The following is a 25,835-nucleotide window of genomic DNA, read 5'->3' on the forward strand; positions in this document are numbered from 1 at the left end:
GTGACTCTCTGTGTGTCAGGGATAGTCAGGGCCGTCCATCAGAGCTCCAGTAAGCTCGGAGACACCTCATTAGCGCGGCTCGACCTCTTTGAGTCACTGCCTTCCCGGCGGTTTGGCTGTAGAGGTGTAGAGCCTCTACAACCAACTCTACAGCAAAATCGCGCTCTGCATCGCTCTACAACGCAGGCGCCTCGTCACGCGGCGGATGTAGAGCTCCACAGCTCTACAGCGCTCCAGAGCGCTCTACATCTCTACAGCTCTACAGCGCTCTACACTCTACATCCTCTACACCCTCCCTCAGCAAGGAGCCCGAGCCCTCCCTGCTTCTCCGCACTCTGGCTGCCGGAAGAATAAAGGGTTTCGGGCCGCATGCACGCCCTGCGAGCGGGGCGGGGTGCGATTTGCTTTTTTTGTTTTCCATTTATGTGGCGGAGAGTGAGAGTGAGTGTGAGAGAGTGAGAGAGAGAGTGAACGAGTGAGTGAGTGAGTGAGAGAGAGAGAGAGAGAGAGAGAGAGAGAGAGAGAGAGAGAGAGAGAGAGAGAGAGAGAGAGAGAGAGAGAGGAGAGAGAGAGGGATGGGGGAGGGAGGAGAGAGACGGCGAGACACTGTTTGCTCGCCGGCCGGCACCCTGCAGAACAGCTGCGATCCGCGATGCTGCTCTCGGCGGCCAGCCTGCAAGTCTGGGCGTTGACGGGCGTCGTCATCTCCTGCATCTTTGCTCGGCATGGGGTCGCCGCCGCGGCAATCTACTGGGCGCTCACTTCGGTCGCGCTGACGGCCGACACGTCGCTGCAGTCGCTGCAGCTGCTCAACCTCGCGGTGGTGGTGTACGACCTCTCGTCCGATCTCCAGCGCGTCTACCACCTGGCGCGCGATCCCCGGCGGCATCGGCGCCGCCGCGCGTTCTGACCTCCGACCCGCCGTTCGCGCAGGTCGCAAACCGCCCGCTCCTCGTCGGCTCCGTCCTCGTGCTGGCGAGAGACGGACCGCGCACGCCAGAGCTCCCCAGGGAAGGTTTGAACCATCCTCTCGCTCTCTCCAACGCAGGCGCTCGGCGCCGAGTGGCTGCTTGAGCTGCTTGAGAGCGAGGTGGTGCCTGCAAATAGATGCGAGGCGTGGCGTGGATCGGAGGGCGGGATGGGCGGCGGGGGTAGAGGCGCCCGGCCCAGCGCGGCTCCGGGCCGCACCCTCCCCTCCCCGCGCTGCAGGACGAGAGCGGCTCCGCCAAGCCGCACAGGTCCGACTCCGAGTCGAGAGGCGCCGGCCGTGTGCGCGCCGGCGCGCGCTCTCCCTCTCCGGCCGCTGCCCCAGCCCGCCTCGGCACGACCGCGGAGCCTTCCCGCCTCTGCTGCCCGCCCGTCCTCAGGCGCGCGCGGCCGCTCCAGCCCCCTCGCCAGCTGGAGTCGCTCGGCGGGCGACGCCGCGCGGAGGCGCAACCAAGCGCCGCCGCCGCTCGCCCTCTGCACACTCCTGCGAGAGGCAGCCGGCCGGTGCACTAGGTTCTGCCGCGCCGCTTGCTCGCTGCTCGTGCCGACTCTGACGTGCGTCCTGCTCGCCACGGGTGAGACACCGCGCACCGCCCGCTTCGGCCCGTCGCGACCCCTACCCTGGGCATAACAACCCTGACCCTGACCCTGACCCTGACCCTGACCCTGACCCTGACCCTGACCCTGACCCTGACCCTGACCCTGACCCTGGCCCTGACCCTCACCCTCACCCTCACCCTCACCCTCACCCTCACCCTCACCCTCACCCTCACCCTCACCCTCACCCTGACCCTCTCCAGGCTGCCGCCTCCTCGTCGCCTCGTCGCCCCTCCTGCTCCAGCCGCGCGAGCTCGTCGGCAGCTTGCTCGACCCGTGGCGCTCCGCAACCTCGCTGCCGAGCGGCTTCTTCAGTCAAGCGATCGGCTCGCGCTGCGTCGGTCTCGCCGACTGCATCTACGTCACCGGCTCCGCCTACCAGGCGCAGGGCCGGGGCTAGCGGGCTAGGGACAGGGTAAGGGGCAGGGTAGGGACAGGTTCGCTCCACCGGGCGCAGAGACACCAGGCGCAGAGACGGACACTCCCTCGGGGCTTTTCCGCTCCCTTTCCCACTCCCCACCCCCCGCCACCCCCCCCGCCCCCTCTCCCGCCGCCAGCCGCGCATACACGGCGTCTACGAGCGGACGGGCCGCAGCTGCCAAGACAAGCCCGTCTACCGGCAGCGGTCCACGATCGACTCCCTCTTTCTGCACTCGCCCGGCTTCGAGCACCAGTGGAACATCGGCCCGGTGGCGTGCGACAACTCGCCGCGCCTCAAGTGGATGGTGCGAGAGTAGCCGAGAGTAGCCGAGAGTAGCCAAGAGTAGCCAAGAGTAGCCAAGAGTAGCCGAGATGGTGCAGATGTGTCCCGACGCCGGCTCCTGCAGCTCGGAGCCCGCTCCCCACGCGCTTGCCCGCCCGCAGGAGCGGTACTCGGTAGCGGAGACGGCGGAGGAGCTCGACAACAGCACCTGGTTCGAGACGAGCCCCACCTCCTCCTGGGTCAAAAACTCAAACATCGTCATCGCGCCCTGCCCGGCGGAGGCGGCCCGCCCGCCCCCGCCCCTTGCGCCCCCGCCCGCTACGAAGCCTCGCCCGCCCCTTGCGCCCCCGCCGAGGCCCCCACCCACTGGCCGGTGTGCCTAGGTGGCGTCTGTCGTCCGACGGACGACGGCCGCCTCGTCGCGCGCGGCCTGTCTGATCGTCGCCGGCTCCTCCCAGGCAGAGGACCCGAGAGGACCCGAGAGGACCCGAGAGGACCCGAGATGACCCAGGCACCGCCCGCCCGCCCAAGCCCCTTCCCCGCGTGGCGCCTCTCGCGTCGCACCGCCCGCCCGCCGGGACTGCTAACCGCCGGGACTGCTGCAGGACGGCATCTTTCTCGAGGACGGGTCTTGCAACGGCAAGCCGGCGTACACCCGCGCCGTCCGCTACGGCCGCGCAGAGGGTGGCAACCCGCCCGCTTCGCTCTACTCGCCGGCGCGCCGCAACTCGTGGCTGATCGGCACGGAGCCGTGCCGCTCCAACGGCTGGGTCGAGGTGCGCTCCATGGCCGAGCGTGCAGAGCTCCTACAGGCGGGCTCCTCGGGGCCGTGGCAAGAGTTCAATGGCGCGCGGCGGGGCCGCAGGGCAGCCGCGTCTCGCAGTACTCGAGCGACTGAGGATGCTCCTCGCTCCGCGCTAGGCTCGGCGTGGTCCCGCTCAGACGCCATCCGAGCGCTGACGCACTGCGGCGCTTCCACCGGCTGCGTGTACATCTTCGGCTCGCGCTACCAGCCCCACACGCACGGGCTCTACATGCCCACTGACCTGGAGTGCTCTGGCGTGCCCGTCTACGAGCACATGCAGGACAAGCACATGCAGCAGGCGGACGGCGGCAGGCCCGCGAGCGAGGCGTCGGACGAGGGAGGCCTCTACCTGTACTCCCCGACGGGGCGCGAGTCGCGGATGACGCACTTGCTCACCTCTCCCCCAGCTCTCCTCATGTCCCCCCCTCTCTTCTCTAGGCGCGAGTCGTGGATGGTCGGGCGCGAGGTGTGCAAGCCGTCGGGCTGGCTCGAGCTCCACTCCGGCGCGTCGCTCCTCGAGGGCATCGGCGGCGTGTGGCGCGAGCACGTCCCGGGAGGGTCGTGGCGAGTCAACGCCGAGATCAAGCTGCAGCTCCACCCGCTGCAGGACGTCTTCTCCGGCTTCGCGTACGCGGACGGGCGCGCCTCCCTGCGCGACCCGCACCGCGTGCTCTGGCGGGTGACGTCGCTCCTCTCGGACGAGGTCGCGCCCCCGACCGACGACGAAAAGGCGCTGGTCGAGGGCCTCCGGTCGGTCAGCCCGCCCTCCTCGCATCCCAGCGCGGCCCAGCGGCTACGCCGCATGCGGTTCGGCGGGGCACCCGACGCGGCGCAGGTCGACGGGGAGGCGGCGCGCGGCTCGGCGAGGAGAGCGCCCCGTGGTGCGGCGTCGAGGAGCATCCGCGAGCTGGGCAGGCGGCTGCGGCAGGCGGCTGCCGACGCGGCCGGGCGCACGCTCAGCGAGGAGGACCACGAGGACGGCCGCGTCTGCGGCGACCTCGCCGCGGAGCCGTCCCTCGAGGGCGGGCGGCTGCTCTTCGTCGAGGTTGCGGCCAGCCGCGGTCTGGCGGAGCGGCTGTCCAGCCTCGGCTGGCACTTCGCGTGGACGAGGGCGGCGCACTACAACGCGGCCGGGGTGAGGCGCTGGCTCTCGACGCTCGAGTCGGTCTCAAGCCGCCTCCACCCCGTGAGGAGGCGCGCCGAGGGGAGGGCGACGGAGGGCAACCGCACCTCCGAGCCGCTCGGCCTGAGGGCGTGGCGAAAGGTTGCCTTCACCGCCGCCGACATTGTGGACTTGCGCGAGGCGTGCGCCGCTCACTCCCTCGAGCTGGACGCGCTGACGCTCCTCACGGCGGATCGGGTGCAAGCGCTCCCGATGGCGTCGCTCTCCCTCACTCCGTCCCTCCTCTCCGTCGTCGCCACATGCGTCCTCTCGCGCCAGCTCGGCCAGCTGCTCGTCGGCGCGGCTCTTCTCGCGCCCGCGCTCCTCCTCGCGTGGGTGTGCCGCCTCTTCTTCGCCGGCGAGCCCGTCGCGGCGCGCCTGAAGTCGCTCCTCGAGTCCGGCTGCCTCGAGGCTGCCGCGCATCTCATCGCGTGGTCTCCATCACCGCTGCGCGCCGTGCTGCTCCTGTCCCTGGCGCGGCCGCCAACGGAGTCGCTCGTCGACCCGCCAGCACGGCCGGCCGAGAGCAGTGCACCGGCGCCGGCGAACGACGACGAGCTCGGGCGGAAGGAGCGGCGACCGAAGCCCGCCAAGGAGCCTTCCGGCCGGAGCAGAGGCGGAGACGCGGCGGCGCGTGCCGTGCCCCGCAGGGGCTCCGAGTCTGCGGCGCTGCCCCGTCCAAGCCGCGCCGAGCCGGTCAAGGCGAGGCAGGGCGGCGACAGCTCCTCGGGGAGGCGGTCCGGGCCAGAGGCGAACAGGGGCGCCTCCGACGTCGCGGACAGCCTCTCGGCTCGACCTCCTGTGGCCCTCGCCACCGCTTCGGGCGAGTCCAGCTCACGCGACGCGGGCGCCGTCGCTGCGGCAGCGTTACGCCGGCCGCCGACCTCCTCCGCCTCGGACGGTGCGCGCGCCGAGGGTCGACAGGCGCTGGCGCCTCGCCCCTCGCCGGACGCGGCGGCGAAAGCGAGCGGCGTGTCCGACGTGGCTGCGGACGGCGAGGATGCCGTCGTGGTGGGGTCGGCGGCGCGGGGGTCTCCCGCTCGGTCCCTCCCTCTGGCGGCGAGCGGCGGCTCCGCGACTCCGCTCGACGGGCTCGATTTGGGCGGCGCAGACACGACCGCCGCAGAGTCTCCCCTGCCGCCGGCCGCATCGCCGCCCGGACCAGTCCAGCCGGCCGGCGGGGAGGCAGCAGCCAGCGACGCCAGACAGGACGTCAGACAGCCCGCGCCGACTCACCCGCCCTCCGCGATCGGCGAGCCGCCGCTCGGCGCGCGAGACCGAGCGAGGGCGCGGCACGCATCTGGCAGGGAGGGGGGTTCGGCCAGGCCGGCGCTGTCCAGTCCCGTGCCCGCCCCGCCGTCATCGCCAGGGCGGGGAGAGGGCGGCCGAAGCCTCCCTCCGGCCCGCACCCCTCCGGCCTGCAGTTCCGCTGCCTGCAGTGCCGGCAGCGGCTCCGGCCCGGCGGCGTCGCAGCTCAACGCCGCGTCGCAGTCTTTCTCTTCGCTCAGGCGGCGGACCGCGTCGGACGCGACTACTCCCGCTTCGCCCGCCGCGGCGCCCGAGCGAGGGGGCAGTCCGGACCGGTTCTGCTTCTCCGACGCTTCGCTGGCGGAGCAAGCGGCGCTCTCTGTCTTGGAGGACTTCCCCTTCGACCTGCCCGACGGGCCAGGCGCTGGCCACGAGGCCCGCTCGACGAACCCGCACCAGCCCAACCCGCACCACTCGCCGCTGGCGGGCGGCAGCTTCGGCGGCAGCTTTGCTGCGGCCTTCGGGCCCAGGCTCGGCACGACGGCGGGGGCGGGCAGCCCAACGTTCGGTGGCGCGGGCGGCGGCGGCGGTGGCAGCGTGGTGATACCGGCTCTGCCGCCGCTCTTCGACTTGCCGGCCGCGGCGAGCTCGAGCAGTCGCGACGGCCTCAATCCGTTTGGCCTGCCCGCCCGGGGCGACGACGTTGAGAAGGTTGTGGCGGGGCTCTCGAAAGCGGAGCTGCTGGAGGCGCTGCGCAAGCTAGAAGAGGCTGAGATGCGGCACTACACAGAATGAGCGGGCTCAAGACCCCCCCCCCGCCTGACATGCGCGCGCAGTGAGAAGTCTATGTGCAGGCGGTATGTGTGCGCGGGCCCCCACTCCCCGCCTCCCCGAAATTACGTCAACGTGTACGGTATGATCTACTATGCGGCATCGCTATAGATACAGGGGCTCGGGGCGTGCGCCCGTGCGGGGGTGCGCCTGCCGAGTGCGGAGTGGCCGTGCGCGATGTGGGCCGTGGGGCCCGTGCCGCGCCCGCGGCCTCGCCTCCTTACGCCTGCGCGCTGCGGGCCATGGCGGGCCCGGGAGACTCGCGGCTGCACCGCAGTGTGCGCAGTGCAGACCGCGAGGAGAGAGCCCCGCCGATCAATCCGCATCACAAAAAACGGTGTTTTATGCCCGCCGCGTCGCGAACGTAAACAAGCAGCGCCCGCGTATGTAGTTCGTATCCTGCGACACCGAGGACCTGTCCTCCCCAGGCAGCGGGTGGAGGACGAGAAACACGAGCCCGGCAACGTGAGACTGTGCAACAGTGCAAGTTCAGTCATGGTTCAGTTCGACCGGGCTCTGTGCATTGTGGCGCTCGCCGACGGGAGCGACCTGACTGGCGGCGGCGGGCATCCCTGCGCCTCGCCGCTCTCAGGCGTCCGCGAGGAGCGTGCCGTGCGTGTCAAAGTGCGAACGCATCGACTCGGCCGCCTGCGGGGAGAGGGGGCAGGGTCGCAGTCACTCCGCTGCATCGATGGCTTCGTGCAAGTCCAGATTGCCCTGTAACGTTTGTGTGTAGCGGGGAGTGGCTCTGTGCCTGGTGGGCGATGTCCCAGCGCCGCTTCTGCAGGAGAGCACGGTGCGAGGCGGCCTCGTGGATGGCCGCTGCCGCTCGCTCCTCGGCCTGAGGGGAGGAGTGCTTCGGTCGGGAGAGGTGGGGTCGGGGCAGGAGCGAGGCATGGGGTCCGAGGGCGCGGGCGGCGCCTCTTTGAGGCTCGAGTTTACCACGTGGCTGAGCGCAACCACGACCGGGTCGTCGGAAGAGACTTGCCGCGCTGCAGGGAAGGCGGGCAGCGCTGCAGCGGAGCCGGCCGTCGCCCCGTTGGCGCACGCCGGCCCTCCACCGCAAGCCGAGGGGGCGGCGACGCAGGCGGCAGCGGCGGAGGGGGCGGGCGGGCCGGCGGAGGGGGAGCAGCCCATGAAACTGGGGCCACGCGAGACTCCTCCGCGGGCGGGTGCTCCGTTGGGCATGGCCGACGAAGACGGGTCGCTCCCGCCGCCGCAGCTCGGGCCGCAGGAGCGCTGCCGGCCGCACTGCGGGTGCTGCGGGTGTTGCGGGGGCTGCTGCGGGTGCTGCTGCGGGTGCTGCTGCGGGTGCTGCTGGTGCTGTTGGTGCTGCTGGTGCTGCTGGTGCTGCTGGTGCTGCTGGTGCTGTTGGTGCTGCCCCATCGAGTTTTGCGCCAGATGCGGCTGTTGCTGTTGCAGCTGCTGCAGCTGTTGCTGCTGTTGCAGCTGCTGCTGTTGCAGTTGCTGCTGATGTTGCTGCTGCTGCTGCAGCGGCGGCGGCGGCGGCGGCCCGCCATTGCAGAGGTGCGGCTGCTCCCGTGTGCGCCGATGGTCCATCGGCGCCGGCGGCTCGCTCAGCGACCGAGAGGGCACCAATCCGGGCGGAGGCGGAGGCGGCGGAGGCCGCGCGTGCAGCGACTCTGGCGCCGCGCTCTGCGAGCGCTGCAGCCCCAGCCGCTGCGGCCCCGGGTGTTGCGGAGCCCAGTTTCCACCGACGCCGGAACCGCCGGGGCCGCCGGCGGGGCCGCCGGCGTAGCCACCACCAGGACCGCCGCCCCCCCCGCCGTAGCCACCCCCAGGCCCGCCGTACCCACCGCCGTACCCACCGCCGCCGCCGTACCCGCCGCCTGCATAGCCGCCATCGCGTCGCTCGTAGCCGCCGCCGCCGCCTCCGCCGCCGCGAGCGCGCTCGTCGTAGCCGGGCGGCGCGCGGTCGACATACGGGTTAGCATGACGCCTGCCATCACGCGCAGGAGGCCCGTCGCGCGCAGGCGGGCCGCCGCGCCCGCCCCAGCCCCGGTCGCGCTCGCCCCAGCTCTCGCGCCGGTCGCGCTCGCCGCGAGAGCGCTCGTCGCGAGGGACGTCCCACTGGCTGCGCTGCATATGTGTGTATGTGTGTACTGGCTGCAGCAGCAGCAACAGCCCAAGAAAACACACCTCGCGCTGGTGTGCATCCACCGATCGGGAAGGTATGGTGGAGCAGGGGGGGCCAATAGGTGGTCGTGAAAGTTTGTTAGGAAGGAAAAAAGAAAAAGATAGCGCCGCTTCGCATCCAGCAGCATCCCACGGCCACCCCGCCTCTCGGTCGCTCCATCTCACGCCGCCCCCTAAGGTCGCTGCAACCACACCGAGTTTCGCATCGCCGCCCGGGCCGTGTCTTCTCGGGTCGCTCCACATGCCTCTCGCAATCTCGTGCGCGCTCGCTCTCTCGCTAGCGAGGGCTCCTGCCTTGCGGGCGGCCGAGAGGTCCGTGCGGCGCGAGACGCGGCACGTGGAGCGTGCGCGGCCCGGCAACTCGCGGCAGCGGCTGGCGGTGGAGTCCCAGTCGTCCTTCCGCGAGCTGCTCGCCGCGGGCGCAAAGTACTCGCAACTAGACGTGCGCGGCAACTCGTCGGCGCTGGAGCAACGGCTCCATCCAGTGGCGGAGGCGATGCAGGCGCGGCGCGCCGTCGGCTCGCGGCCGGGCGCACGAACGGACGGGATCAAGATCGCGCTCGCCGTCGAGGGCGGCGGGATGCGCGGCTGCGTCGCCGCCGGCATGGTCGCCGCGATCCACCACCTCGGCCTGACCGACTCGCTGGACGCCGTGTACGGGTCGTCGGCTGGCTCGCTCATCGGCGCGTACCTGCTCTCGCGGCAGGACCCGCGGTACGGCTGCTCCATCTACTACGAGGAGCTGCCAAAGGCCGGCCGCCGCTTCATCGACCTGCGAAACGTCCTCCGCTCCCTCGGCCTGGGCGCGCTGCGTGTGACGCCGGCGGGCGTGTCAGACCTGGTGCAGCGGCGGCTGGGGATGCCGGTCCTCAACCTGGACCAGCTGCTCGTCGAGATCGTGCAGAGGCGAAAGCCGCTCGACTTCGACCGCCTCTGGGCGGGCCAGCCCGACCAGCCCCTCCGCGTCGTCGCCTCGGCCACCGCGAGCGAGGGCTGTGGTGAGTGAGTGAGCTTCCTCGGTGAGTGGGCTGCATGTTGACTCCTCAGGCCCTCACGAGCGAGTGCTCTGTCGCGCTCGGATCGGACGAGGGCACCTCGAGACTCGCTGCCGGAGCAAGGCCGTGACACGTCCACCACGCGTCGGTGTCGGTCCCCGCTCGTAGGCTCGTGGAGGTCACTGCCCGAGCTGGCACACTGCATGCGCGCCTCGATGCTGCTGCCCGGCATCTGCGGGCCCGTCGTCCCCCTCAACAACTCTCGCGGAGAGGCGCGCCTCCGAGGAACGGATCGAAAGTCGATCACTTCGCCACTCGTTCCCCTGGGCCACTCTCGCGAAGCGGCGCGCTAACCCTAGCCCTCACCCCTTTCCTTCACCGCTTTCACACTCTCTCTCGCAGGTCGAGCCGCACGCGGACGCGATGCTGTTCGAGCCGATCCCCTACCGGCTCGCCGTGCGCGAGGGCGCGACGCACGTGCTCGTGCTGCGCACCCGGCCCGACGGCGTCAACGTGGTGCGGCGGCAGTCCATCTTCGAGCGCCTCATCGCGTGGCGCTTCTTCGAGCGGAAGATGCGCATGCCGCACATGTACAAGCACATGCGCGACCAGCAGCACCGGCAGCGATACGCCGAGGACATCCTCCTCCTCAACGAGGCGGCGAAGCAGAGCCAGGCGGACAGCGGCATCCACATCCGCTGGCGCTCCGGCCCGGGCCCCCCGGAGCCCGTGCAGCTGTGCCAGGTGGCGCTGCAGCCGGGCGAGCGAGGGCCGGAGGTGTCCAACCTGCAGACCGACGCGGGTGTGACGAGATCGGGCCGAGATTGGGCCGAGATCGGGCCGAGATCGGGCCGAGATGCGTTGCCGAGATCTCTCCTAGAGACCAGACATACCCCAGAGATTCCCCGTGGTACAGCCGACGCCCAACCGACGAGGTTGCCGCACGCGCCCAAAGTGCATCGCCCTACCCGCCGCCGCTTCCAGGGGAGATCTTCCACGCCGTCCGCTGCGGCTTTGCGCGTGCGGTCGAGGCGCGCAGAGAGTTGCCTCGCCCCCCCTCGCCCCGTCTCGCCCTCCTCCAGCGCGCTCCCTTCGGCAGGTACTCGCCCCGCTCGCCCACGAGGGCGGCTCTCCTCTCGACGGCTGGCAGCTCGCCCTCGAGGTCTTCCCCGACTCGATCCTCGAGGAGGTGCGCGCGTCGATGGCGAAGCCCAAGCCGAAGCCAACGTGAGCGGTGTCGAGAGGGGCGCAACTCTCATCGCGCGCGATAAACCTCGCGCGCATGCAGAGCGGCCGGAAGGCGGAAGGGATCAGCGGAGCACGTGCATCCGTGCGGGGGGCGCAGATTGGATGGCGGGTGCGAGTCGCCGCGGAACGGCAGTTGCATGAAACGTGCGTTTCAGTTTGCATGTGCGCGCCGACCGGCACATGTGCATGCACATGCACATGTACATGTGACGCGCTGTGCCGCTCGTGCCGGGGGATGCGGGATATAAAGCCGTATGGATGTCAATTATTCGTTTTTACACGGGCCGTCGGGGCGCCAGGGGGCGCGCCTAAAGCCGTAGGGGCGCGCCGCGCGCTTGTGAGACGCTCGAGAGAGCTGCACACCTCGAGACACGCGTCGCGTGACTCGGTACAGTTGGATCGGACGGAGACTGTGGAACACACATACACACCCTTTGGGCCTCTGGCTGAGTGGTGCGACGAAAGCAAACGTCGCACACGCTTCCCGACACGAATCCATGGCACGTCGCAACACGAGACGCAGCGAGAGTCCGTCCGCATGAATGTGTGCGTTGGCCGCCCTCCCTTCGCAAGTCACCTCGGTGATCCACGGACAAGGAATCTCATAGGCTGCCCTTCAGCGCCGTGAGGCACTCCTTGCTCGCGAATCGTTGGACGGCCGCTCTGTCCGAAGTGGAGAGGCCACGCAACGGCGGCAAGGGCAGCGGCGGCCTGACCCACAGCACCTGCTGCTCGTAGCGACCTCGCACCGCTCGTAGCTTGCCCGCGTCGACCTCGCCGCCCACCTGCGGCGGCGACTCGGCTCAGGCTTCACCGTCCGGCGGCGGCGCGGGCGGGGCTTGCGCACGCATGCGCGCGCCATCAGGTCCGCCAGCGGCAGCTCTGCCGACTGCGTGCGGCGTGCGTACGTCGTCGCGAGGTACGTCTCGACGATCGCCGGGTGCGCCGTCTCGTAGCACCTCACGCCCGCCACCTGCGCCCGGCGGTAGGGGTCATGACCGCGGGCAGGCGCCCGGGGCGTCGAGGAAGGGGCGCGCGGCTGCGAGGGCTGCCTTGCCAAAGATGGGCGCGCAGCAGTCGGCGGTGGCGCCGGTCGTGTTCGGCTCCGCCTCGCCGTACCGGCACTTGGACCCGACGATGCCGACGCCGCCGTCAAACGGCCAGGGCCAGCCCGGCGTGTACCAGCGGCCGCGGTACCCCCGGCCTCGGTGGCCGGTGCGCGTGTCCGACACGACCCACGGAGCGTCGCACGGCGCACGCGGGTCGACGGCAGTCCGCTGGAGCAGCACCGCCAGCCGGAGCAGCCAACGCCGTCGCTCATTGTACGCGCTGACGTACTCGGCCGAAGTGGCCGTGTCTATGCGCGCGGCGGGGCCCGCGAGCACGAGCACGCCTAGTGAGTTGGAACTCACTCGGCTGGTGGAGTCGCTCCTCGAGCCGGTGCCCCCGCGAGCACGCGCACGCCGCGGCGCGTGGCGGGCCAGAAGAAGGAGCGGGGCAGCGCGTAGCCCGCCGTCTTGTTGGTGGCCTCGGCGATGGCATGCGCGGCGACGTCCGCCTCGTACCGCCACCAGCCGAGTCCCTGCATGATCTCGACCTTGCCTCCGGCCGGGCCGCCGCCCACAAAGTGCGCCACCGCCGGGGGACGCTCGCTCCAGTGGCCCGACCAGCCCGCGAGCTCGCCCTCCCCCGTGCCGTGCCAGCCCGAGGCGAGAGACCCCGTTGCGATGGCGACCGTCTCGCGAGGCCCGCCCGCCCGCGCGTATCCGTCGCTCGCATTGCCTCCCATGAGCAGCTCGTGCCACCACGTCTGCAGCCCGCTCGCGCCTCCGCCCGCCGCCGCCATCGTCATGCAGCCCGCGTGCGACCCCCACTGCCGCATGAAGGCGTACGAGTCGCCCACCTGCTTGTATGTGCCCGGGAAGAGCAGCCGGTGCTGCGGCGCGCCGCAGCAAGAGCCGCCCACCACGTCCGAGTAGAGCTTCTGGTCGCGTGCCGTCGTCCACTCGACCCACCGGTGCGGGCCTGCCGTCACGCCCGCCCCGTCCGACCTTGCCCAGAAGCGCGCATTCGCCCCGTCGAACTCGCCCGGCTCCCCGGCGCAGAAGTAGCCCTCGCGCCGCAGGCCCTCGTCGATCGCCCACTGCGCGCGCCCGCCAGAGGCGCAGTTCTGGCAGTACGCGAAGCCGACGTTGAGGTCGCCGCAGGTGTGCTGGTGGTCGAGCGTGTAGATAAGGTTGTGCTCGCGGAGCGGCGGCGCCTTGAGGGGCCGAGGCGCGTCTGGGCCGCGTCCAGAGGGTGTGTGTCTCTCTCTCCGTGTCTCGGCCCTCGCCTTGAGGAGCGGGTAAAAGTCTCGCTGCACCGAGATGTCGCCGTCCACCACGGCGACGTTCAGGTTCAGCTCGCCGATGACCCGCGACATGTAGTGGTGCCGCGAGTACCACAGCCGGCGCAGCTCTCCCGGCCGCCTGCAGCCGCGCCCCGACTCGCGCGACTTGCCAAAGTCCCATGAGGACCACGCGCAAGAGATGCGCCACGGAGGCTTCATCAGCTCGGCGCAGTGCTCGTCGTCCATCACGATGACCAAAAAGTGCTCGATGCCGACGGCGCGCAGCGAGAAGACGAGGTTGGCGATCCACGCGGTGCCCGCCTCGTTGCCGTACGTTAGCACGAGCTCGCCGTTGAACGAGCGCGCCTTTGGGCGGAGGGCCAAGGGCCGCGGCTGAGGGTCCAGGGCCGCGGCTGAGGGTCCAGGGCCGCGCGGCTGAGGGTCCAGGGCCGCGGCTGAGGGCTGAGGGCCGCGGCTGAGGGTCCAGGGCCGCGTGTGGGTCGCAGCTGCACGAGCGCGCCTTGGCCGCGCGCGCGAGCTCGCCCGGCTGCTCGAGGTCGCCGCCGCGGTACGGCTCCTATAGCACCCGACGAGACACGCTCTTCGCCGCGCCCTCCCTCGGCCCGGTCGCCCCTCTCCCGGCCGCACCAGCCGGCCGAGCGACTCGAAGCCGGATCGCACGCCGCCTCCGCGGGTGAAGCGAGGGGGCCACATCGCAGCCGTCGGCAGCTTCGACGGCAGGCCGCCGTTTGGCGGCAGGGACGCGCCGCCGCCGCCACCACCCCCGCCGCCGCCTGCAGCCACGTTGGTCGCGGCTGGCGCTGCAGCGGTTGTGGGCCGGTCGGCGGCCGGCCGCTGCAGCAGCCGGTGGGCCAGGAGCGCGAGCGGGTCTGTGCCGGGCCCGGAGGCGTGGGCCTCGGCGACCGCCGCCTTGAGCGCTTGGCGTAGCTCGCGGAGCGCCTTTGGGTCGAGCAGCGTCGACTCGCTCTCGCCCTGCCCGGCGGCCGGCTCAGCCTGCCGCGCCACGGCAGCGGCCGCCCGCATGCGCTGCTCCGCGCCCTCGTCGCGAGCAACCACCGTCACCAGTGCATCGCTGGCCGCCGCCGCCACGCGCCGGGATGAGCTCTGCGGCTGCACCAGGTCGAGAAGGAAATAGCCGCACAGCATCCCGACGCCGAGCAGCGCGACGGCACGGGCGGGAGGCGTGCCAGGCGCACGATAAGGGCCGCCGGAGCGTCCCAGCGGCATGTACTCCGAGTCCGACATTTCGGCCTCTGGCAACAAACAGAAGAAAAAAGAAAGAGAGCCTGCTGGGTAGCGCTGGTCGCCTCCTGGGTCGCGCTGGTCGCGCGACAGCGCGGAAGAGGTGTCGGGCGTTCGCGAGGTCGTGTGAATGCCCCACCCCCCTGCGCGCGGGCCTTCTAAGCCCGCGGGTAGTCCCCCCCCATCCCCAGGGCCTCCAGGGCTCGCACCTCAACCTCTCACAGGCCAGCGCACAGCGCCATAGGAGGTATTTTCTTCTCAATAACAAGGCTGTGAAGAGCAGCGATGCCGTAGTGAGTGAGTGGTCCCTGGCCCTGCGGGGAAGTAGTGCTCTTAGAGGCGAGCCCGGCTACTACGCGCACTAAATTAGTGTGCGGAAGTGAGTGGGCCGCCAGCGAGCGGGCTAAGTGGGTGAGCCTCCCACCACCCCGCCCACTAAGTTAGTGCGTGTAGTGGGTGGGCCGCCTTCTAGTGGTCGGCGAGGCCGTGGCCAGTGCCCCGGCCCTGCGGCGCCGCCAGTGAGTGAGTGCTCGCCGACCCTCCCCGCACTAAGTCGGCATCCCATCGCTGTTGTGTCCAAGACCTGGCGAAGGCTCCTGTCTCGCGGAAGTGTTCGACACAGAGATGAGAATGAGAGAAAAGCGGATACAAAGCAAGAACACAACGCAATCTCTCACATGACAAGCGATCCCACGACCCAGCGATTGTGGGGAGCTGGGGGGTTCGTGCGTCGCCCATCTCTCTCTCTCTCTCCCATCTCCGGGAGATGTACTTGGAGCACTTGGAGTGCAGTCATCATCCGCACGCCCAGGACCGGGGAGCTAAGAAGCGCACCCAGTTGGCCAGACGATTGGTATCGGGTTGCGGGCAAGAGAGCCCTAGCCCCGGGGGTGCGCGTTCGCAGGGCCATAACACGGGTCTCCGAGGGTTAGCTCCGCGCTCTGGGTTTCCCTTAGCGGCGGAATTTTTCCCTCGCGCTTCCTTGGGCCCCCCTAGCAGCAGACCGCACCCCCTCTACTCGGAGCTAAAGAATACTCTCCGAGGGGGCTCCGTGTGCCAGGTTTCCCCTTAACTGCAGAACTCGGAGCTAGTGATACGAGAATACGACCGCCTCCACGCAATACCATACTGCGCGACGATAATACGACAATACGAGAATACGCAGCTTCGAGACACCTGTAAAGAATTTTACAACAAAACTCCCTCGCCTATAAAATCGCAAACCCTATCAGCAGAGTCCTCCTACGGGAATGTACGTAAGAGCTACATACACTGATAAAGAAACAGCGAGGTAAAGTTCGGCGGCTGTGATACCGAAAGTTGTCGTAAAACGCGGGCGAAAGCAAAGCAGAGGGCGGGCGCTTTTGCCGCAGCGATGCCCGCAGCCTGTCGAGCAGCTTCCGCGGCGCCCATGCGCCGCGGGGTTTGACCGTATGACCGACAGCCGCGCCGCTCGAGCCTCCCGTGCCACGCGCGGCGACACGCACACCGCGCGCCAGTCAGCGGACAGCGCACTGGTAGTACTGCACCAGCCAGCACGTCGTGGAGCAATGTACCAAGGGCATTGTGTTGGGCGCCAGCCAGCCATGCCTCAGCACAGAGCGAGCGAGCATGCTGCGCACGCTGACGAAGCACCAGCTCGGAGCGGCCGCACATTGCTCGCTACCCCCCCTGCACATCTAAAGTCATGGCGGACCCCCCCCCCAGCACCCCCCCCCCCAGCAGCAGCGCTCTGCTGCTGGGGGGTGCTGGCATCTCTGTACAAGACAGCAGCTGTAAGTAAGTACGGTTAGCGTTCCAGTGGCGAGAATTTATGGTCGACAAAACCAGTGGTCTCACCGGCGTACCCTCCTACTGCCAGCCGGGCGCGGGGCACGCCAGTCTCTTTTCTTCTCCTCTCGTGCCTCGCGGCGCCTCTGCTTCAAGGAGGGAAGATATTGCTCTCGCAGCCCATACGCCGTGGCACAGCCGGGAGAGTACAGCGGGCTGTACAAGTTGCTCCATATCTTCGCATGCTCGTCGTTGGTGATATCCGCGCGAGGTCATACGCCACAGGCCAGCAATCACTCGGTGACGAGACTACTGATGTAGGCGCGACGCTCTGACACCGAGTGTTGCTCGACGCTGCGACACCGCCGAGTACCGCGCAGCGAGAGCGTTGCAGCGCTCAACCTCGCGGAGTTGCCCTCTCGCTATCATCACGCTTCACGGCGGTCGGTCTGCTTGATTTGTCGGAAGACATGCCTCGAGCGTACCGCTAAAACAACACGAGCCGAGGTGGGAGGGGGCGGCGGCGGCGAAGAGGCGGGAGAGCTGGGTCCGTGCGCTCTGCTGCTGGGGGGGTCGGGACCCCCCCCCCAGCAGCAGCGCTCTGCTGCTGGGGGGGTCAGACCCCCCCCCCTAGCAGCAGGGATGACTTTAGATGTGCAGGGGGGGTAGCGAGCAATGTGCGGCCGCTCTCGCCTCCAATCAGGCGCTCTCACCACTGCACAGCTGTCCACGAGCACCCGCAGCTGCACTGCTCAACGCTCAAGCTCAGGAGCATCCCCTTGTTGTCGCAGCTTTGTGCAGTGCAGCGTGCGAGCAGCGCAGCGCCAGGCAGACCCCTGGCACGCCCGGGCGGCTGTGTGTGAGACGGAGGCCCGCCGAGCGAATGCGAGCCACATCCGCGGCCATGTCTCCTGCCGCCGCGAGCGAGCGGCGCAAAGAGGACTCCGGCCTTTTCGTACGATCGTACCCACACCTCCACCGGTGCGAGTGGCTGCCACAGTTCGACTATGGGGAGGATCGAACATCACTAGCGCCCAGACAGGGTCCGAAGAAAGAGAAAGCGCATGCCCAACAAGAACACAACGCACTCTCTCACATGACAAGCGATCCCACGTGCCACGATTGCGGATGTGGGCACTACATGATTACATGAAGGTGGAGGGGCCCGTCTGAAGAAAGAACCGGCTCACCACGAGGTGTGAAAGATAAGGTTTTTGCTCGCCTTCCCTGGGACCCCGTGTTGCGTGACTCTGTGCGATTTCGGGTCCGGGGTTGTGCGTTTACGTGAAAGAAGATAGCCCGACGCGAGCTGAGCCACAGGTGCTCGGGCCGGCGGTTCAGCTGGTCCCGTATCGCCGGGCGCCGACGGCGCCGCTGCGCAAAATTCATAGTGCACGACGAGCCGACCGCAAAGCAAGCGTGCTCACAGAGCCCCGGCAGCTTGGAGCCGGCAGAGCCCCGGCAGAGCGTGAGCACAGAGCCCCGGCACATGGAGCCGTTCGGTGATGAGCCTCTCGTCCTCGGCCCGTCTTCTTCGCGGCGAAGCAGCGGCTCGCAGGGCGCTTGCTGGAGCCACCCCGTCGCCGTGGTCGTTTGCTGCGCCAGCCTCGGCCTGCTGGCCGGCTGGGGGCTGTCGTCCTGGCAGCCGGCGGACCCGGCAGCCAAGAGGAGCGCCGTGCGGTGGGTCGGCCTGGTTGGCGACCTCTTCCTGCGCGGGTTGCGCTGCGTCGTCCTGCCGCTGGTATTCGTGAGCGTGACGCTCTCCGTGGCCGACATGCTGGCGAGGGGCAAGGCTGGCGAGGTCGTGAGGCGGACCATTCTCCTCTACCTGACCACGACCGTCGCGGCCGCGAGCATCGGCGTCGGCACCGCGCTGGTCTTCTCCCGCCTGTTCCTTCCGTCGCACGCGCCCGGCGCGACGGCGGCGGGAGACGCCGAGCTCGCCAACCTCTCGCTCAGCGACACGCTGTACGAGGGCGTCTTCCTCAAGCTCGTCTCGTCCAACCTCACCGCCGACTTTGCCGCCTCCAACTTCGCGTCGCTCATCGTCTTCGCCGTCGCCCTCGGCTTCGGCCTGCACCACGCGGCGGAGCGCGGCGGCGGCGGCAGCGGCGGCGGAGGAGGCGGCGGCGGCGGCGGCGGCGGAGGCGGAGGTGCGCGCGAGAGGCGACTGCTGACGCTCTTCAGGGAGGTGGAGGAGGTGCTGCTGGTGCTCGTGGGGTGGCTGCTGCGGCTCACGCCCGCCGCCGTGCTCTCGCTGGTGGCGAACGCGCTCGGCCAGCAGGCGGACCTCGGCGCCGCCCTCGCGAACGTGGGCCTGCTGCTCTGCGCCACCGCCGTCGGCTTCTCGCTCCACGCCGCCGCGTACCTCCTCCTCCTCGCTCTGGTCACCCGAGAGAGCCCGCTCCCGTTCCTCCGCCACGTCGTCCCGGCCCAGGTCGTCGCCTTCGCCACCGCCTCCTCCGCCGCCACCGTCCCCGTCACCACGCGGTGCGTCCTCGAGAGCGGGCAGGTGCCGCCGCACATAAGCCGCTTCGTCATCCCCCTCGGCGCAACCCTCAACATGGACGGGGGCGCGCTCTACTTTCCCGTCGCCACCGTCTTCCTCGCCGTCACCGCCGGCCTCGCCGACCAGCTCTCCGTCGCCAGCTACGCCATGCTGTTGCTCATCGCGACCCTCGGCTCGGCCGGCGCGGCGCCGGTGCCGTCCGCAGGTCTCGTCCTGATCGTGACGGCGTACAACACGGTCTTCAGCGCCTCGGGCATCCCGCCCACCTTCTCCTTCCTCCTCGCCGTCGACTGGCTGCTTGACCGCCTCCGCACCACGCTCAACGTCACCGGCGACGCCGCCGTCGCGCGGCTGGTGGCGCACTACGAGGCTGCGGAGGCGGCCTCGGCGCGCGAGCGGCGAGCCCGATGCGGCCGCGAGCTAGGAGGGATGGAGGCGGGGCGGATCGGAGGCGGCGGGGCTGGCAGCGGCGGCGGACCTCTGGCGCCGGCGCGAGACCAAGAGGCGAGATCCGACCTCGAGAGCTAACAGACCATCGCACGTTTTCTTTTCTACTTCCTTCCGTCGTTCATGAAAGTAAAAACGATCAGACACGCTAGGCTCCGCGGCCTCATCGAATGTGTTTGCAATTGCGTAAAAATTTATTTTTCACGCCGGCGCTCCGTCTTGAGCTGTGGTTGTCGGTCGCCCCCTCGCTCCGCCTCCGGATACATCCTGCCTGTGTTCATGGACCCTCTCGCCGCGCTGGGCGCGTACGGCGAGGACTCCGATTCTGAGGACGAGGACGCGGCGCCGTCGGCCCTGCATTCTTCCGCCGCGTCCCTCGCAGCGTCCACTGCCGCCTCCGCCGCCGCCGCCGCCGCCGCCACCGCGCCCTCGCAACCGGCGCTCCCGTCGGCCTCGGACCTGGGCCTGCCCGACTCCTGGACCAGCACCGGAGGCGACAGCGACGACGAGCAACCGACCGATCCCAAGGGCACGCGCTACAATGCGGTGCCTCTACCGTCCTCACTCGCCGCGGCGGCGGGTCCGGGGTCGAGGCATTCAAAGTCGCATATGCCGGCCGCGTTACCAATCTCGACTCCGGGCGGACCGGCCGAGCCGCCCGCAAAGCGCCGCGCCGTCGCCGCTCCGCAGGCGGCGAGCGGCGCCAAGAAGGCGCTGCTGCCACCGCAGCTGCGCCGGCCGAATGTGGTGACAGAGGACGCAAGGGCCTGGTCCTCAAAGCAGGGCCGGCCGAAGCCCCGTGAGTGAGTGAGGCGCGCGCATACCCGTACCACTCCTGCGCTCGTTGTGTGGGTTGATGACTGTTCTTGGTCAACAGGGTTGATGACTGTTCGTAAATCCATATTGTCTATGTGATCGCAACCCGCTCAGGCTTGATTTTTCTCGTTGCCTCCAGTCGCGCGGCGCCATCGTCCTCGACCCAGTGCCGGCCTGTGGCAAGCTTGGCAGCTCGCGGATCGATGATCGCCACGAGCTGCTGCCCGACGACCCCGCCGCTCGCCTTCGACACGACCGTCCTAACAATCGGCGGCGGTGAGCGGCCACCTCCTTGGCTCAGCGCTGGTGTTATCACGTCTCAGCTGCTTCATTGCCATGTCCAGTTATGGCGGAGACGCGCTGATAGCTTTTCCTGTGCACGCGGTTGGACCAGCATGCCCAGCATGGCCATCGGGTGCGTGGCGCTTCGGTGGCGCAAAAAGACCTGTTTGCGCTGTCTTCGATCTCAGCGGCTACATGCGCTGCTGCGCGTACCTGTGACGCACACATGTTGCTCACATCCATATACCTCACTAACATACAGCTGGCGAGCCTTGCATCCCTCGTCTGGCCATGCTGTGCATCATTTCACCGTATGCAGCCGTATACGCCCACGGTGCTCGCACAGGGTCGGGTGTCACGGTGCTCGTGGCAAGCATCTCCGTCACTCTTGTGACTTATGGGCTTGGTGGCGTTGCCTCCGGTGCTACTGCTGGCTAGGGTGCCAATGGCGCGACGGGAGGCGGCCATTGGCGCCACTACACTCTACAGCAACGATTGTTAGGCGGGCCGGAAAAATCCATACTGCACCAAGTGCACTCCAAGTGCTCCAAGTGCTCCAGTCGCTTTGCGGCTGCCGGACGATGGCGAGAACGTGCGTCACGAGCTTCTGTGTGCGGTGGCGGGCTCGGGGAGCGGAACCAAGCTTGTCAAGGACGCACAGAGGATGGGTCTGGAGGATGGCGAGCGATCTGGGTGCAAGTGGTGCACTCCAGGCGTACCACACCCATTGTTAGACGGCGTGAAAATTCAAGTATTAGCGAAATATCCATCCATCGTTCGAATGCGGGCTGCCAGGGGCAGATTAGAGATGGTGCGCCGAGATGTGAGAAGAAAGACCTTGTATGTAGGTAGAGAGGGAGCTGCTTATACCTCTGGTACGTAGGATGGCCGAACGAGACGATAGTCGGGAATAAACAAAGAAGGATCTCCATGAGAGATGGGCGACGCACGAACACAGAGGCAGAGAGCTACAATGGTTTCTTCAATCGGCTTCGGCCGCGACGCTGGCCACGCCCTGGCCACGCCCTCTCTTTGCTCGATCTGCTGCGAGCCCGGTTCTTCGCGGCCCGCCTCGCGCGTGGACGGGGCCATCTCCGCGCGGCGGATGGGCACCATGAAGGAATGGGTGTCCGACCAGCTCATGAGCTTGCTCGGGTACTCGGAAAACTTTCTCACCGATTACGTGACCAACCTCGCCTCGTCGGAAAAGTCGGCCGCGGCTCTCCTCGCCAAGCTGCACGCGGCCGATGTGCCAAACACGCCGGCGACACGCAAGTTCGCGGAGGACCTCTTCGCGCGGGCGCCGCGTAAGAGCGGCGGCGCCGCGGCACAGCAGAAGGCGCGCGCTGCCGCCGACAAAAAGGAGAAGCTCGACCTGCTCAAGCAGAACGCGGAGTACGGGCTCCTCGATGACGACGACGACGAGGCGGCGGAGACCGAGGCGGCGGTGCAGCGCGCTCTCAAGGAGCGGCAGCGGGCGCAGCGCAAGCGAAGCCGCGCTGCGGGCGACGAGGCGGCCGCTGCCGCGCCGGCCGCGCCGAGCTCCGAGGGAGCGGAGGCGGCCGCGGCGGCTGCGGCGGACACGGAGCGCGCCCGCGACCTGGCGGAGCGCGACGAGTTCGCGGAGCGGCTGCGGCAGCGCGATCTGGAGAAGACGCGCAAGCTGGGCGGCGACGCGCTCGCCGTGGTCGGCCGGCGCGAGGACGAGGCGCGGCTGCTCAAGGCCAACGACGAGGAGAAGGCGAGCGTGCTGGAGCAGCTGCGAAAGGTGTCGCGGCAAGTGTACCTGGAGAAGCGCGAGAAGCAGAAGCTGGAGGAGGCGCGCGACGACGTGCGCGACGAGGAGTACCTCTTCGGCGACGTCGAGCTGACCGCGCGCGAGAAGGAGGAGCGCGACCTCAAGAAGCGTCTTTACGACCTCGCTAACGAGCGCGTCAACATCTCGGACAAGGTGGAGCGGTACACGATGCCGTCCGCGTACGACGACCTCGAGGGCGGCGCGCGGCAGGACGAGCGCTTCGACGGGCTGCTCGCTCGCTACCAGGAGGAGGAGGGCGAGGAGATGAATGAGTTCCAGGCGTGGGACGCCACGCAGATCAAGCGCTCGACGGCGCGGGTCGGAGCCGCTGATCGGCGGGGCAAGGGCGCGCAGATGGGCGAGACGGGAGGCAAGGAGTACGAGCTCGTGATGGCGACCGAGGAGCAGATCGACTTCATCGCCGACGAGATCATCGCAGGCAATCTCGGCGAGCCTGGCGCAGACGCGCCGAAGAAGCCGTCCAAGAAGGACTCGCTCGCGGAGGCGACCAGCCGCCTCGCCCGCCTCGCCCGCCTCGCCCGCCTCGCCCGCCTCGCCCGCCTCGCCCGCCTCGCCCGCCTCGCCCGCCTCGCCCGCCTCGCCCGCCTCGCCCGCCTCGCCCGCCTCGCCCGCCTCGCCCGCCTCGCCCGCCTCACTCCCCTCACTCCCCTCACTCCCCTCACTCCCCTCACTCCCCTCCGCCTCCTCCCCTCCGCCCCCCGCCCCGGCACGCCGCGCCCCCGCCGACGCGCCCCGCCTCGCTCCCCCCCGCCTCACTCCCCCCCGCCTCACCCCCCCCGCCGGCCGTGCCGCAGGTGCGCAAGACCCTCCCCGTCTTTCCGTACCGCGAGCAGATCATCGAGGCGGTGAACAGCTACCAGTGCCTGATCATCGTCGGCGAGACAGGCTCCGGCAAGACGACGCAGGTGCCGCAGTACCTGATGGAGGCGGGCTACTGCGAGGACGGCAAGAAGATCGGCTGCACGCAGCCGCGCCGTGTGGCCGCCATGTCCGTCGCCGCCCGCGTCGCCGAGGAGGTTGGCTGCAAGCTGGGCAACGAGGTTGGCTACTCGATCCGGTTCGAGGACTGCACCTCGGAGCGGACCGCGCTCAAGTACATGACGGACGGCATGCTGCTGCGCGAGTTTCTCGGCGAGCCCGACCTCGCCTCCTACTCGGCGATGATCCTGGACGAGGCGCACGAGCGCACGCTCCACACCGACGTCCTCTTCGGCCTGCTCAAGGACATCGCGCGCTTCCGGCCGGACATCAAGCTGCTAGTCTCGTCGGCGACGCTCGACGCGGCAAAGTTCTCCGAGTACTTCGACGACGCGCCCGTCTTCAACATCCCGGGCCGCCGCTACCCGGTCGACATCCTCTACACGAAGGCGCCCGAGGCGGACTACCTCGAGGCGGCGGTCGTGACGGTGCTTCAGATCCACATCACGCAGGGGCCGGGCGACATCCTCGTCTTCTTCACGGGGCAGGACGAGATCGAGTCGGCGCAGGAGACGCTGCAGCACCGCACGCGCGGCTTCGGCACAAAGATCGCCGAGCTCATCGTCCTCCCCATCTACGCCAACCTGCCGTCCGACATGCAGGCAAAGATCTTCGAGCCGACGCCGCCCGGCGCGCGCAAGGTGGTGCTCGCGACCAACATCGCCGAGACGTCGATCACCATCGACAACATCATCTATGTCATCGACCCGGGCTTCAACAAGATGAACTCGTACAACCCCCGCACCTCGATGGAGTCGCTCATCGTCACGCCGGTCGCAAAGTCGTCCGCGAACCAGCGCGCCGGCCGCGCGGGCCGCGTCGCCCCCGGCAAGTGCTTCCGGCTGTACACCAAGTGGGCCTACCTGAACGAGCTCGAGGACAACATCATCCCGGAGATCCAGCGCACCAACCTCGGCTCGGTGGTGCTCATGCTCAAGTCGCTCGGCATCAACGACCTCATCCACTTCGACTTTATGGACCCGCCGCCCGCGGAGACGCTCATCCGCGCGCTCGAGCAGCTCTACGCGCTCGGCGCGCTCAACGACCGCGGGGAGCTGACCAAGCTCGGGCGGCGGATGGCCGAGTTCCCGATGGACCCGCAGGCCTCGAAGACGCTGCTCTCCGCCGAGCCGTACGGCGTGGTGGCCGAGGTGCTCTCCATCTGCGCGATGCTGCAGATCGGCGCCTCCATCTTCTACCGGCCGAAGGAGCGCGCGATGCACGCCGACAACGCGCGCAACAACTTCAACCGGCCGGGCGGCGACCACTTCACGCTGCTCAACGTGTGGAACCAGTGGGCCGAGACGCAGTACTCGACGCAGTGGTGCTTTGAGAACTTCATCCAGGTGCGCTCGATGCGCAAGGCGCGCGACATCCGCGAGCAGGTCGAGGCGCTCTGCGAGCGGGTCGAGCTCGAGGTGACGTCCGACCCGCAGGCGACGGACGGGGTCGCGAAGGCGGTCACGGCGGGCTACTTTTACCACACGGCGCAGCTGCAAAAGACGCTCGACTACCGGACCGTCAAGCACCCGCAGACGGTCCACGTCCACCCGTCCTCGACGCTGCACGGCTCGCAGCCACGGTGGGTAGTCTACCACGAGCTCGTCTTCACCACCAAGGAGTTTATGCGGCAGATCATCGAGATCAAGCCCGACTGGCTCGTCGAGATCGCGCCGCACTTTTACCAGCGGAAGGACATCGAGGACGACGCGGGCAAAAAGATGCCCAAAACCGCGGGCAAGGCGGCCGCGGCGGGCGGCAGGGGGAAGGCGTCGGTGACATGACGCCGCGAGGGCGCCGGCGGGGGCCGCGCCCAAATAAATCACGTACAGTACACGCCCGACCGTGTCCGTGATCTCCGTGAGAACCGTGTCCCTCTCGAGCGCGGGCCGCGGGGGGGGAAATGTCGATCTCCGAGACTTTGCACACATACGTATCGTGATAGAAAAGACGCAAATGTTTTGGCGTGTGTGGTTCCCTCTTCAAGGAGCGCCTAGGCCCTGCGCGACGTCGCCGGCGTGACTCAGCCAGCGCTCGAGGCTCTCCAGCTGCCGCTCGCGCACCCACTCGCCGCACTCCCTCGGCGTCGCAAGGCGATGAGGCTGCGACGAACCGGCCGGCTCCGACTTCTCGGCCACCGCCGCGGCTCGTCGGGCGCGCCGCGTTGGCCGACGGGGCCGCGAGGTGAGCAGAGGCGGTGCAAGCGCCTGGAGGTCAGCGCCTCGCCCCTCTCCCTCCTCTCGCGTGGACATCTCCCGCAATGAGTGCGGGCGGCGCCTCTTCCGCTGCCGCCTCGCCATCCTCTCCGACGGCGGCAGCGAAGCGCAGCAAGGACGAGCGCTGCCGAGCGTCGAGCCGCACCTACTCTCACCGGCCGCCCCCCTGCACACTCCACGCAGGCAGGGCGCGGCGCGCAGCGCGGCGGTGCGATCCTATCTCCTCGGCTCGGCTCAGGCGCGGAGGAAGGGAGGGGGCGGGTGTGCTGCAGCACACGTCTGTCAGCAGCGCCTGCTCGCACGTCGCGACATGAGAAGCGCACCGCGCCACTCCTCGCCGCCCTGGGAGGCCCTCTCGTCGCACCTCAGCAGTCGGGTCGCCGCTGTTCGCGACGCCGCCTTCGCGGGTGCGGATCGCTCGCCGCAGCCTCTCGGCGAGGAGCACTCTCTGCCACGTCCGCTCGGCGAAGGGCGCGGCGCCGGACTTGCGAGCGTGCTTCCTGCGCCGCCGCTCGTGCCAGCGCGAGGCGCGCTGCGCTATGGCGAAGCGGCCTACAGGTGGGCAGCGGGTCTGGCGGAGGCGGCTGTCTAGCTCTGCGCCGCAGAAGGACAGGGCTACGGAGGGCGTGCTCCCCCTCGAGGGCCTCGCCGCCACTTGCCTCCTCCTGCGCGC

At 69.1% G+C, this 25,835-nt stretch overlaps 6 protein-coding genes across 6 annotated transcripts; 5 read left to right on the forward strand and 1 right to left on the reverse strand.

Moving 5' to 3' along the window:
- Positions 1-652: 652 nt before the first annotated feature.
- Positions 653-6,297, forward strand: EMIHUDRAFT_99833 (hypothetical protein; the record flags this gene model as incomplete). Its single annotated transcript, XM_005780691.1, has 9 exons — positions 653-826; positions 1,049-1,093; positions 1,210-1,238; positions 1,501-1,562; positions 1,788-1,945; positions 2,142-2,309; positions 2,449-2,526; positions 2,893-5,270; positions 5,763-6,297. 9 exons carry the CDS (start codon positions 653-655, stop codon positions 6,295-6,297), a joined length of 3,627 nt encoding a protein of 1,208 aa, XP_005780748.1.
- A 397-nt stretch (positions 6,298-6,694) lies between these two features.
- EMIHUDRAFT_434724 (hypothetical protein) lies at positions 6,695-7,909 on the reverse strand. The gene is made up of 3 exons (XM_005780692.1): positions 7,255-7,909; positions 7,058-7,174; positions 6,695-6,984 (listed from the first exon to the last, which is right to left on the reverse strand). The coding sequence occupies exons 1-3, from the start codon at positions 7,891-7,893 to the stop codon at positions 6,922-6,924; spliced, it is 819 nt and encodes a 272-aa protein (XP_005780749.1). The 5' UTR covers positions 7,894-7,909; the 3' UTR covers positions 6,695-6,921.
- An 822-nt stretch (positions 7,910-8,731) lies between these two features.
- EMIHUDRAFT_463071 (hypothetical protein) lies at positions 8,732-10,716 on the forward strand (the record flags this gene model as incomplete). The annotated part of the gene is made up of 4 exons (XM_005780693.1): positions 8,732-9,488; positions 9,654-9,802; positions 9,888-10,289; positions 10,585-10,716. The coding sequence occupies 4 exons, from the start codon at positions 8,732-8,734 to the stop codon at positions 10,714-10,716; spliced, it is 1,440 nt and encodes a 479-aa protein (XP_005780750.1).
- Positions 10,717-18,567: 7,851 nt separating this feature from the next.
- On the forward strand, positions 18,568-19,174 carry EMIHUDRAFT_353359 (hypothetical protein). The gene has a single exon (XM_005780694.1). It carries the CDS (start codon positions 18,659-18,661, stop codon positions 19,130-19,132), a length of 474 nt encoding a protein of 157 aa, XP_005780751.1. The 5' UTR covers positions 18,568-18,658; the 3' UTR covers positions 19,133-19,174.
- A 114-nt stretch (positions 19,175-19,288) lies between these two features.
- Positions 19,289-19,945, forward strand: EMIHUDRAFT_353360 (hypothetical protein). Its single transcript, XM_005780695.1, has one exon. It carries the CDS (start codon positions 19,331-19,333, stop codon positions 19,856-19,858), a length of 528 nt encoding a protein of 175 aa, XP_005780752.1. The 5' UTR covers positions 19,289-19,330; the 3' UTR covers positions 19,859-19,945.
- Positions 19,946-21,145: 1,200 nt separating this feature from the next.
- On the forward strand, positions 21,146-25,134 carry EMIHUDRAFT_449933 (hypothetical protein; the record flags this gene model as incomplete). Its single annotated transcript, XM_005780696.1, has 6 exons — positions 21,146-21,398; positions 21,759-22,426; positions 22,822-23,719; positions 23,801-24,721; positions 24,934-24,955; positions 25,040-25,134. The coding sequence occupies exons 1-6, from the start codon at positions 21,255-21,257 to the stop codon at positions 25,132-25,134; spliced, it is 2,748 nt and encodes a 915-aa protein (XP_005780753.1). The 5' UTR covers positions 21,146-21,254.
- Between the last annotated feature and the right edge of the window lie 701 nt (positions 25,135-25,835).

This window comes from Emiliania huxleyi, assembly GCF_000372725.1.
Source record: "Emiliania huxleyi CCMP1516 chromosome Unknown EMIHUscaffold_21, whole genome shotgun sequence".
Classification (NCBI taxonomy): domain Eukaryota; phylum Haptophyta; order Isochrysidales; family Noelaerhabdaceae; genus Emiliania; species Emiliania huxleyi.